General features: G+C 38.1%; 1 protein-coding gene across 1 annotated transcript in view; it reads right to left on the reverse strand.

The window, feature by feature from the left end:
• The window catches only part of PAK5 (p21 (RAC1) activated kinase 5), a 231,947-nt gene that overhangs the window by 28,294 nt on the left and 189,719 nt on the right, over nt 1-13,934 (reverse strand). Inside the window, exon 4 of the mRNA XM_045528454.1 lies at nt 1,768-2,553. Coding sequence (XP_045384410.1) covers nt 1,768-2,553 — 786 coding nt within the window. The remainder of the gene's footprint in view (nt 1-1,767; nt 2,554-13,934) is intronic.

Below are 13,934 nucleotides of genomic sequence, written 5' to 3' on the forward strand. Positions count from 1 at the left end.
ACTCTGAAGGGGCTTCCTGCCATTATGGTCTTCACAGAGAGTGAAGTACACAGGAAATGGAAGATGCTATCTCATATATCATCGTACATGTGTATGACTCCATATAGCTTTTGTTTGTGGTTAATTAGATCTATTTCCAACAATCTCCCTGGCAAGAACATAGGAAATGAAGGCAGTCATGATACCCTGATTGTGGGTGTTCAAATACAGTAATGCTATAAAATGAAAGACTTTGCCATTATTTGAATTTTAACTGGAGGAGCCTATCTCAGTTCTTTATTTCTCAGGATTTGTTTTTAATTTTATATCTTGGGACCTAAAGTGACAGCATTTTTGTTTTTTCTAAAGTATGGCTTAAATAACTCCCAGGATGTCCCTAAATGGCTTCTCTTCAACATCTTGGCTTACGTTTATGAGAAATAATAAGCAAAGGAAAAATACCGACTACCTATAACCAATACAGCAGTTGAGCACAGGCAGGCTTGCCTATCAGAGTTTGCTGTGCTGCCCATTAAGCTATTGGGAAGACAGTGTTTGGTACAGATGGATGTGACTGCCCTGTTAGAAATCACATCCCTCTCAACTGGTTTGAGATCTCTACAGAATCCATGGTCTATACCACCTAAGTCTCCGTTTTCACTTTTGCTGTGCAGGTGAGGTAGCAGAAACATTTCTAATGTATCATGGAAAACATAACAAAACAAAACACTTGCAAACTCTCTAAGGTATTTTTCCAAAGGGCCTTAGAACCTCATGGAAAAGTCTCTGCTTTTAGGTTCAGTAACTTCTCCAGCAGTAGTTTCCAAACCTTGGGATATCATGGACTAGTCAAATTTCAAAGCAAATTTCCAGCAGCTAGCATTAAAAAAAAAATTTGTTTTAACAAGAGAGAAATTACAAACCAAACAAAATAAAAAGTATACCAAAAAGCTCCAGCAACTAGCTATTATCTTTTATCCCAAAATTTCACACAAAAATTGATAGTTCAAAACAAAAACAGTAAAAAGAACATTCTGTCAAAATGAAGGACCGACCATCTCTTGAGTTGAATAAAATTAGCTTTACTAAAAACTTACCATGTTATCCTGACTTTTTTTCCTTTTTAGGAGGTCCAGGCAAACTTTGCCAGAATGCAGGAACCATTGTATTACTCCATTTAATGGTCTAAAATTGCAGCACAATTCACAATTGCAAAGATGTGGAAACAACCCAAATGCCCATCAATTCATGAATGGATTAGTAAATTGTGGTATATGTATACCATGGAGTATTACTCAGCTATAAGAAATAACGGTGATATAGAATCCCTTTTGTTCTCCTGGAGAGAGTTGGAACCCATTCTATTAAGTGAAGTATCCCAAGAATGGAAAAACAAGCACCACATGTACTCACCAGCAAATTGGTTTGCCTGATCATCACCTAAAATTGTATACTTCTTAACAGAGAACTTGGTAAAATATGATCACATAATATTTATCATTAATATATCAGAATATCTTTCAATAAAATAAAATTTTCTTTGCCTTTTAATGAGAAACCTTGTAGGAGGTCCCAAAAGACAGAATTTGATTTTAATAAACCTATGTGCCTCATCCTAAACCCTCTTTCCTTGGGGCTCATGGGTGGAAATAAGGTGGGACTTTGATACCGATTCTCACCTAAAAGGCAAACAAGCACTTTAGCATCTGACTGTATAAGAAGGTCGTGCTAGCCCCACCTGTGTGGAGGCTCTTGCACACTTGAGGGAAGGGAGGCAGGGAACGTTACCTTTGGAATGCACATTGTGGGCTCGGACAAGCGAGGATAGGTGTAGGAGTTGTACGAGTGTCCTTGGGGATGGGTTTTAAATGCACTTGCTCCGAATGGCATCATTGGTTCCTGGAGCCCCGAGCCTGACCTGGACCTCTGGCGCATGGCCGGCTGTGGGCTCATCTGATTCAGATATGATGACTTTGGCCTCCTGTCATAGTCATCCAGGCTGGGTCCCCATTCGCTTTCGCTGTATGCCAGACTCTCCTTGGAGCACCCGCTGGTCCCTGCAGTTCTAGAAGGCGTGAATTGGAATGGGTAATCCAGAGGGGAGCTACTTGAGGCTCTCTGATACCCCCACTTGAGGTCGCCATATTCACCTGGTTTGCTCAGCGAGTCCAAGTGAGTGTGATAATCGACAGGAAACCTGGAAAGATCGGACTTCAAAGGCTTCATCTCAGAATAGTAGGCCTCGCCATGTTTCATTTTCACAAAGTGCCCATTTTGCTTGGTCGCGTGGCTGCCTTTATAATACAGATCCAAATCATCTCCATAGAGACTCTTTTCTCTGAACTTCTCGGCCGTGTAGTCAGCAGTAGTGTCAGATTCGCTGGAATACTGTGAGAAGGTGATGAAGCCGTTTTCTTCCCCATGGCCAGGCCCATGGCTGGAGGCTCCCTGATCTGGGGTTGGGGGGCTTTCCTTCCTTAGGGAGTTGGAGCGGGTCACAGAGATGTTGTCGAAATCCTCCAACAGGCCGTTGATGGACGTTTCCTTGCAGGGTTTGTTTCCTCTAACGATTGTCTGGGAATAACAAAGGGAATAATGTTTAAAGAAACCATTTCATGTGTTTAAATTGATGGAGGAATCCCACCTCCACTCCATCCAATTTAAACCACAGAAGAAAATAAGACTCGAGGCACATTTCATTAAAAAAAAAGAAAAATCACAAAAAAATTCTTGATTTATTTCAGTGGTGAAATAAATCAAATATTCACCAATAATCTCAAATTGCAAATTTGTCCTTATCTATCTCAATAGAGAGATCAATGAATCATCAAAAGCCAATTAGAACGCTGTATAGGCTATCACTATTTTATTTACCAGTTTATAGACAAACCCCCTCCCTCTGTTCTTCCACCTAAATCATAAACCCTGACAATCCAGCAATGAGCTGACAATTATAATTTCACAGTCTATAACTGTTTGGTTATAAAAAGCATATTTATTATTTTTTTATATTCATTATTCCAATGATTTGCAAAACCAGTAAGCATAGTCACTTGAATATTAACAGAGCTAGAAATGGGTATACATTTCTTTTTACCCTTTTAAGGAAGGCACATAATAATTGAGGTCATGAGATTTTATAGAAAAGGAAGGCAGTTTCTGAAACCGTAAATAAGGAATGGCATGAAGATTACTTGTGTGATTTAATTTACAATCAAATGTGATTTTCTTATTAAGTGTACAACCGTACTGTTTGCTCTGGCCACACTTCTATGTGTCATCATTGCTGAATTTTGGATGGCTTAGTAATGATGTGCGGCTGTACCTGAATCTTAGGGACAAATTGTTCCCTTCAATGAACCTAAATAACACCCGAATACCAGGAACTGAAAGACACTGAAAACCACTTAGAAAGCCTGTCAGCTGTGCCTTGACAATGACAAGGTTTGCAGCAAAATATGATGGGGGTGGATAAAAGAACAAAGAACAAAGTGTTGTGACTTCAGACTTCCAGGATTTTAAGAGAAAAATACCTCTGAGCAAGTAGCAAGGAGTTCTAAACCATCTCAGTTAGTACAATAGAAGATTTCAAACTGGAGGAAGAAGTCTAAGTTGTCCTGCAGCTTAGGTTTTACAGATCAGTGCTTCTCAAACTATCCATAGTGAAAGACAAGGTTTTGTTTTCTTCCTCCCAAATAGTCCCTGCTCTATACTCTTGTTTTAAATAAACCTTTTATTTTAGAATAGTTTTAGAGCAATAGAAAAGTTGCAAAGAGAGTACAGAGAGTTCTCACAGACCCTCATCCATTTTCCCCTATTGTTAATGTCTTGCACTATTATTAATGAAACTCCACATTTACGTGGATTTCATTAGTTTTCTCCTTGGGTTCCAGGACCCTATCCGCGACTACTCATTATGTTTAGTTGTCTTGTCTCCCGAGTCACCTCTGGTCTGCGACTGTTTCTCAGACCTTCCTTGTTTTTGATGACCTTGACAATTTTGACGAGTACTGGTCAGGTATTTTGTAGAATGCCCCTGAATTGGATTTGTCTGATGTTTTTCTCGTGGTTAAAAATTGGGGCTATTGGTTTTGAGGAGGAGGACCACAGAGTAAGGTAGCAATTTCATCACCTGATATCCAGGGTACATACCATCAACATGACTTACCCACTGATGAGAGCGACCTTGATTACCTGGGTGAGGTAATATTTGCCAGGTTTCTTAACACAGTAAAGTTACATTCCCCTCCGTAATCCCCCCATTCCATATATTGTATTTTTTAGAAGCAAGTCACAAAGTGTAGCCCCTACTCAAGGGGTGGGGAATTAAGCTCTACCCCTTTGGGTATGGAGGGTATTTATATAAAGTATTTGGAATTTTTCTGCACAGGAGACCTGCTTATTTTCCCCAATTTATCTTTTTATTCAATCATTTATTTATATCAGCATGGATGGACTCAAGGGTATTTATTTTATACTTTGGGTTATTTATAATCCAACACCGTGTTATTTGCTTTGTTGCTCAAATGGTTCTGGCTTTTGTCATTAAGAGTTCTTTCAGGGTGGCTACTGTGTCTGTCCCTTTGATAATCCTCCTTTTATTTTTTGAGTAGTTCCTTACTTTCTGGCACTATAAGAAGCTCCGGCGTTGCACACCCTCTGGGGAATGGTCATGCTTGAAGGTGCTGACTCGGGGAGGTGGGTGGGGGAGGGCATGGAGGTATGACTACATGGTGAGTGCCAGGCGCACTGTCTGGAGAATGGACACGCTTGAGGCTCTGACTCAGGGGGATGGGCGGGACATGGACAATGTATATAACCTGAACTTATGTACCCCCATGATGAGCTGAAATAAAAAAAAAAAAAAAAAAAAAAGAAGCTCCGGGCCCATCTTATATTTTCCCTGCCCCTGCCCTCAAATCATCCATTTCTCCAAGGAGTCCTGGTTCCTTTTATTGGAGAATGGTATTAGAAATGAAAATCTGTGTCCTGGTTATACTCATTGGTACTGGGTGTCATCACTTCCAGGCTTTCTAAGTGAACAGAGCTGGGAAATACATGTTTGTATACTAATCTATGTATATGTACACGACTGTAATTATATCTATCCGTCTGTATCTATATTAAGCTAAACATGGATTCATACTGATGTCTCTGAATCTAATCTAGCTTTTTCCTTACTTATTTGTAATTTTCTTCTCTAACAATAAAAAACTTGAATTCTACCAGCTGCCATTCATTCTCTTATTCAGTCCCTATATAATTGTACAGAAGTTTCAGAATTACTAACTCACTCTAACCATGGGAAACAGCTTTAGCAATTAGAGTACAATGTTTACGTCCAGTTCTTTTTGATTTTAGTGTCACAGTTTCCATTCAAAGCACTCTTCTCAAAGTTACTGAGGTTAATATCCTATTTTCTGTGCCCTCGTCAATGAGGTTATGTCAGACATGTGTAATTGTTGGATTCTTTTTTCAGTCTTCATTCTATCCTGGGATCCTCTGATTTTCTGGTTGGTATTTTGTTTTTTGAAACCGCATACATTAGTTCACTCTGAGTTCTACAAAGTTCTATGGGTATTGACAAACTCAAAGCATCATGTATTCATCATTATAGTGCCATACAGATTAGTTCCAGCACCATGAAAAAAAATTCCTGAGCTCCCCTTAGTCAAACACTATCCTCTCCCCAAACCCTTATTACCAATGATCTGTTTTCTATTCTTATAGTTGTGCCTTTTCCAGAATATAATATGGATAGAATCATATAGTCTGGAGCCTTTCAGTTTGGCTTCTTTCACTTAGCAAAATACATTTAATGTTCATCCAGGTTGTTTCATAAATTAATAGCTTATGCCCCCCCTTTTTTCCTATTCCTTTTTTATTCCATTGTAGGGAATGCCACCATTATTGGAGACTGTGGTACATAAATTGATTGATTGAGTGCCAAAGTAGGTGCTGTTCTGTTGGAGCATCCCCCAGAGAGAGAATTATAAGGTCCCACTCTGAGGGATCTTTCCTCAGAGCAATAGCATCCATGCCTACCCCAGAGATTAACTTGGGAGGAAGAATATCTATGAACAGGGAAGGGTGAGCAGCCTTGGAAGTGTAAAGGATGAAATAGACATCTTCTAATGCATTAACTATGAATGCTAATCACTCAGCCTCAAAAATTTCAAGTCTGTTTGAGTATCTTCCTAGTTCATTTCAGTTGTATGTCATTTCTCTGTTTACCACTTTTCTATTTGCTCAGGATGCTTTTCAAGCCCTCTTAGACGTATGTCCTGCCACCTCCTGTTGATTTAAACTCTTGGCCGCCTCTTCTATTCAATAAGGTTTTGCACAGATTTTTAAGAAAATAGTAGCAGTTTGTTTACATCACAGTGTATCAACTAAAAATCTTTTAGCCAGAATTCTGGACAGCAATTATACTCTTGCACATTCCTACTCTCTCTTTTTATGAACAAATTACTCAAATAAAATGCTATTGGGAATTCATGGTCCCTCCAAAAGTAGCTTCTTGGTATGCTTAATCCCAAGCAACTGTGTTGACTGATACGCCACATGAATAATGACTGTAAGGTATACTAATGTCTTGAAGTGCCTCCTGAATTACTGGATTTACTTGGATAATCCTTTAGCAAAATTCTTACCAGATTTTCTTTGAAGTTGGCAGATAGTAGTTAACTACATTATATTTTTTATATTCAATGTTATCTTTGGCTCTATATCCTAGAGAAAAATTACTTCTCTAAATTCTATCATCCATCTTAAACAATATTTCAGTTAATCTTTCTTTTCTGCCTCCCACCATTCCCATTCTCCGAATAGATGAAATATTCAACTCTAGTACCACAGCACCCTTTCCAGCATCTTAACATTGGAAGGAACCTAAAAGATCATCTAGGTCACCTAGATGAGTGAAAACTTAGAGTTGGCTTTGCCAACTGATATGTAACAGACCTTGGATTTGAACCCAAGTCCTCCTTCTCCCAGTCTAGCCATCTTTCTGTGGTACTCTTTAGCCTCTTTTGAGCTAAACAAAATAGCACCAGTAGGCAATGCAAAGACTTGGTGTGTCACACCACAACTCATCATATTGGTCATCTCATTGGTCATTGATGTGCATATTTCTATTGTACATTCCACCCCCAGCAATGAGTTGTTGAATGTATAAAATATGGATAATTCTAAGTTCTGGTCTCAGTATACCTAATTCTAGGGTCAGGATACACTTACTATGTGATTTAGTTTCATTTTTTTTCATTACCTCTTCTCTAGTTTTTAAGAAGAACGATATCGCTTGACTATATTCAGTGATCCCCTTACCCCAGAATTGTAGAGGAAGATGGAGGGAAGGGCTACAAAGTAGTTTTATTAATAAAATATGTAATACCCTCAATGAACATACTGCCTTCAGGTGGGCAGAAATGTGTAAATATGAAATGAATTGAGAATGAAGACTAGGTAAAACATGAAGACTATAGAGTAAAGAAATGATCAGAGAAGAAGCAGCTAAAAATATAGGAAAGTTTTCTGGAAGAGGAGAATTATCAGCCAGGTGGAGAAGGAAATAACAGATGTAATCAAAGGGAAGTAATCATCAGCTCATCACTTCCTGAAAGATTGAAGCTCAGAGATGATCAGAATGTTTCTGGGGCCATGAGGACATTGTGATTACAGAAGAAAAGGTTCTCTGCTCATATCAAATTGGCATCTCAATCATTTGCCCTTTAGAATTTACATCCAGAAAAACTGTTAGTTCATCTTCAGCAAGTTAATAAATGGCTACGATGAGGGCTAGACTGTTGTTCTTGGAAGTTTGCTACCAGAACATAGATATTTGGAAGGAAAAAAAAATTCTTCCTGTGTGGTTCCTTTGAGATAAAAAAATTATTGAATTCAATACCTCCTTTGAAAGTTCTGGGTCCTTTAAATCTCCCTGTTTTCCCACTAAAACCCTTCTAATTTCATTAATGAGTTCATGGGGCAGACTTGAAACTAACTCATTTTGTTTCTGGGAAATACTGAAAAAAGGAATTAAGCTGTCAAAAAGAGGCATCTATCTATCCATCATCCATCCATTCATGCATTCTAAAATATGTAAATGGATAGATGTTTAGATATTAGATATAGATATCTACAGTATCTATACGTCTATGGCTCTATGTCCATATTATCTATAAGTATTTCTAAATGACCAAGAATAACATAATGAAGACTGTTAGAGGGAGCCTTTACTCTCACTAATTGTGCTATAAATGTCTTGCATTTGGCAAATTAAACACCAAACTGTAATAAACAACTATTTCATAGATTTTTCTTTGGTCCCCTAAGTTTGTTCATTCAGATTTCTGTGGGAGATTAGAGGGTCACTATTTGAGCATATAGATTCATCTGTGGCCCCAAAACCAGGGAGTCTGCTGTTTGTGTCCTTGTCACTACACATCCAGAGAAGTATGTTCAGTCTACATGCAAACTTACAGCAGGAAACTCAAGAAACATAATTCTACTAATATGTTTCTATAGAAGGAGAAATATTAATATTGCTATGAGCTAAATGTTATTTTAGAGAAGATAAAGACTACCCATTGAATAAAAAACAATGAAGTATTTATTATCATTGTTTTGAATCTTAGGCTTATATAGTACTTTCCAGATTTTCTACAATCAAGGTTACTTTTATCACACAAAAAGTTAGACTAAGATATACTTTACAGTATAAGAGGAGTAAGCATTGTATGTATATATACACACATCTAATAGTATTAAATATTTTATCAGCTATATATAAGACAGTGTTAAATGTATTATATGTATTGTGTCCCGTATATATGTATATAGTGTTAAATATATATACATATATTATATAAAAATTATTTGATGTTATAGTTGACTGTTAGGCGCTACACTGTTCGTTTTCCCACTCCTATGAAGGTGCAATATTTTTTATGCTTAATCAAAATGATGACCTTAACAGATTTCACCATTTTGGTACCCGTGCTTCTTTAGCGTTATGATCTTCATATGAAGCTATAATTCTTAGAGTTATTGATGAATAAAACCTGAGTACCATGAAAGTGAAGGTGTGGTTGCAGGCATTCGAAAAGAAGACATTTTAAGCTACCTATAATTTAAAATCTACCTAAAAAAATGAAAACAAAAACAAAAAACCAAACAACCAACCAACCAAGTGAAAATCAAAAGAAATTAAAGCATGTTCTAACTAAGGTAGAGTCTCTTCTTGGATTTCATTTTCATTTTTAGCATTTGAAAATGTTTATTGATGATGTGAATGGATTACTCAAAAACAAACAAACAAAATATGCTTTCCGGTTTCCTTGAAAACTATTAACTCAGTGTTAACAAGCAGCGGCTCACAAAATATAAATGTTTGTTAAAAACAGATTGTTGACCCGCCCAAAAACATAAAAGCAAAGGAGGGTATTATAACCCTATTTGATCAAGAAGACCTGTTTACACCAGAGCGGGGGCAATATTCGTTTTGCTGACACAGGTTTCACTTTATGGAATCACAAGCGACAAAGCAATACTAACAAAATCCAAACATGCAGAATTTCCCAATACGGTTTAACCAGGTTTCCAAACAGAAGAACCACTATTTATTACTAATAGCATCTAATGTTCATGAAAGCAAAATTGTGCAGTTTTATGGAGATCAATGATACAGTAACTACAAGAGTATCGGTGAATTTTATGCAGCAGAACCTCCAGGCATTACAAATCAATGCAACCCAATCTATCTGAGCTTGAAGCTGTGGTTCTCATTGTCTTTCCACCGTGCCCTGCACCGGCTGTTCCGGCTCCCAGTGACAGCGGCCATATTTCATAGCTCTGCTTCTGCGGGCTGCTGGCTGGTGATAAGCTATAATGGATCTGTCCGTGAGAACAGCTGTCTCCCCTTGCTCCCAGAGAAGAGATGAAAAAGTGCCTCTGCTCTCATCGACTGTATTAACCTTGACAATAATGAAGTGTGTAATTAACAGCTTTGCCCTAATAAGACCTCACATTTCTTTTTCAAAAACCATATCTTCTCTGCACCTCTAGACTGTGTTTCATTTTGTCTTTCTGGGTAAACATGTCTCAGGAGGCCAACAAACCCACTATTCCTATGACTTAAGTACCAAGGCTCTCTCCCAAGTATCTACTTCTAAACTGTCTAAATGCTTACTCTATTTATACACAACCACTTCTCTTGTTTTTACTAAGGCGTGTGGCTAGAAACATCTGGGTACATCACCACAACAAATAAACAGACATACTTGGATCCTTATGAAAAGAAATGCTAATTCTTGGTTGGATCTGGTAGTCTCATTATATATTTTCAATAGATATTTTCATTAGATAATTATCAATAAATATTTTATCAGTTTTTTGTATATACTTTTTTATTTTTTGGTAACCACAGTGAGTGGGACTAATTGGGTGAGTAGTTGAGAATCACATATCCCTGGAAAAAAGAGAATTCGAGTATGAAATCTCAGAGTGGAGGTGGTGGTGAGAATTGCTAACCACAAAATCTCTTTCTAAAAAGTTATATAATAATCTTAATCACATGAGATCCAAATAAGCCAATTTATTCACTAACTAAAAATATTATGTTTTGCACAAATGAAAGCAGAATGTATCTAAGAAAGGTTTCATAAATTTTGTAGAACTCAAGATTTCCTCATTACATTTATTGGAAAATGTCCTATTGTTTGCCATTTTCTCTGCTTCCTGAAGCACCATGATACCAACACATTTAGTGACCAGTTCTACACGAGGATAATCCCCAAAAGTGACTTGCTATTTACTGTTAACTTGGCAAAGTGAATGTGAGCAATTTATAGCCTGCGTTCTTGCTGCTTGGAACATAACACAGTTGGGCTGAAGTTAACTAGTTAGATAATAGTTGACAGTCAGGAGTGTCTGTGTTTAAAGTCAGTTCGAGACTACGGGCACTGTAGTGGGGAATTTAACTATTATTTGCTTGCTGTCTTCTGGTTCGGTGTCTAGGTAGTAATGAGGTATATGGAATTATCGCTGTTCATTAGTTTATTCATTTAGTCAAACAAAAAATTGTTTCTAGGTGCAGGGAGTACCCCAAGATGAATTAGACAAGATTCTGCAATCTATTTTTTAACTTTGGTAGTAGATAGAATTTAGTATTATTCTTTAAGCTTCACATGTGCTATATTCACGTCTCAGCCTAGGCTCCCCAAAAGTGGAGCTGAGACAAAGGCTTGCCTGTGAGTGGTCAATTATTTTGGAAAGTGAGGTCAAGGACAGAGGTGGTGGTAAGGGGAGTTTGACAGGGAAGGGGGAAAAGCCAATTCAAAGGTGCATCAAAAGACTGGCTATTTGTGGTCAATGGGGGCTTGGCTCTTGCGCAGAGCTGTGAAGACTGTGTCTCAGAACTGACCACTCAAAGGAAGGGAGATGGGAGCACCCATCTACCTGCTCCCATCTCCTGAGTCAGAATGGCCCAGGGGACTCCCACAGGCAGCCCATAGGTGACAGGAAAGCTTACCATGTTCAGAAGCACAGGTAAGTGGTGCAACCGAAGTGAGCAGCAGGTTGTGACGTGGGATATAAGAGGCATGTAATACACCTTTTTAGACACATATTTCACAATTTAAAAATATTAAAAACAAACTAAGGCAAGACCCCTTTCTCACACACCAGTGGGCATGGGCAACAGCATTCTTGATCATTATGGCAGACATGCTAGGTGGCCACCAAAGATGTATGCTCCCTTGCATCAAGAGGTAGTAGAGTCTAAGGCCCCTACCTTTGAATCTGGATGGGTATGTGGCTTGCTTGGGCAAAAGAAGGCAGCAGAAGTGACATTATACCAAGTCTGAGTCTAGGTTTAAGAAGCTTGCCTTTGTTCACCTACTTCTCCCAGGTACACAAACTTGGGCTAGCCAGCAGGAGGCTCAGAGGTGGGCCGTCCCTGCTGAAGCATCCTAGATCAGCCAGTCCCAGTCATGTATGTGCCTCTTTCTTCCACACTGGCCAGAGCAGGGAGATGCAGAAGAAAACAGACATAAAAGCTAGGATTTGGGCTCATTTATACAAAGGTGGGTAAACCAGACTGCCAGAATGGGAAAGGCTTATGAATCTATGGATAGGGAAGGGCAATCCTTGATGTAGATAGAGAAAGGGGCATTTATATGAGTAGAAACTCATTGTTGATAAGTCTTGGGATAGCAGGCTCCTCTTGAGTTGTGTGAGTCATTAAGCCAGGCTACATCTCATGCTTTTGCCTATAAAGGATGAGTCAGCATAGAGTATAAACAGGGGCATGGCCAGGACTCATCTTTGAGTTTGTTTTAGTTTTTTATTTGAAAAATTATTTGCAATTGCCATAACCTCATGGTTATAATTTTAGTTCTATTTATATAGGCTACAAATAATCAGCCAGAAATGAGTATTTTAGCAATTATGCAAAGTTTCCTATAGTCACTTAAAAATTCTTAATGAAGCCTTTAGATAATCAGGTTGCTTCAGCAAATTTAGTTTATTCATAAGGTAAGACATCTGTCCCTGAGATTTTAAAAATCTTGTCTTTTAAAAGTCTTTAAGAATCAAGATGTTTTAATATATCAAGAACTTTTTTAAAAAAAATACGCTACTTAGGAAATGTAAAATTAAATATGTGGTTTCCATTTGTGGTTTGCATTTTATTTCTATTGGACAGCATTGATCTAGAGCAAACTATGCTATGGCATAGTTGGCAAACTATGGCTTATGGACCAAATCTGACCCTCCACCTATTTTTTTTAAATGTTTTATTGGAAAACAGCCACACATTTGTTTACATATAGAGTATGGGTGTTTTTGCACCACAATAGTAGGGCTGAGTTGCAACAGAAACGATATGGCCCATGAGGTGTAAAATATTTACCACTGGGCCCTTTACAGAAAAAGTTAGCTCACCTTTGATCTAGAGTAACACCGGCTACATAGGTCCCATTTTGGGGTGGAGGAATCCTTCTAGTATTTGATTCATGGGCTATGCCAAAAAGAAGCAAGACTTCCCAAAAGTTGAATGTGGTCTCTTGGTGGGAGGGGTCACACGCCACGAAAGGCATCACCTCATTTTTTGTCTCTGGTTCTGGGACAAAGGAGAACATGCAACACAGGTCTCCCCACTCCTGAAGAAATTCAGTTTGTGGGCCAAGTCAATCATCTAGAATAAAAAAACTTAATCCTGTTCTCAAAGGATTTTTCAAGCAACAGCAAGCATAGAAGAACATTGGCCAAGTTCTTGCTGGGTGGTCAGTTCAACCTTAGGCAACAGTGGGTATAATGGGCATAAACAAGAATTTATCACTGTGCCATGATCTGAGCTTTAAAGAATTTGAGAACTGATAAATAAAATGACTGCCACTATCCCATGAATTGGTTTAAAAGAGTTACTGATGAACCCAAGTACCCATCAATTCACGAATGGATTAACAAAATGTTGTTTATACATAACATGAAGTACTACTCAGCCATAAAAAGGAATGAATTAATGTTTTTTGCAGCAATTTGAGTGAAACTAGAGACTATTATCTTAAGTAATGTATCTTAGGATTGGAAAAACAAACCTTGCATGTACTCTCTAATAATTTGGAACTAATTGATAGGCACACATGGCACAGAGAGAAGTAAAAGTCATTGGAGATCAAGAAGAGGGGAGAAGGGAAGTAGTAAAAGCCTACCTGACAGGTACAGTGAAAACTATTTGGGTGTTGGGCACACTTACAGCCCTGACTAAAGCATTATAAAAGCTATCCATGTGACAAAAACATTTGAAATAAAAAACGAGGTTCTGGTCACTAACACAGATTCAACATTTACTATGAGTCAAGATGATTAGAAGTGTTTTTTTTCCATATTTAATCATCACAATATGACTCTGGGTATGGCATTATTACCCCTCTGTACAAAGAAGGTGAATG

This window comes from Lemur catta, chromosome 17, assembly GCF_020740605.2.
Source record: "Lemur catta isolate mLemCat1 chromosome 17, mLemCat1.pri, whole genome shotgun sequence".
Taxonomy (NCBI): domain Eukaryota; kingdom Metazoa; phylum Chordata; class Mammalia; order Primates; family Lemuridae; genus Lemur; species Lemur catta.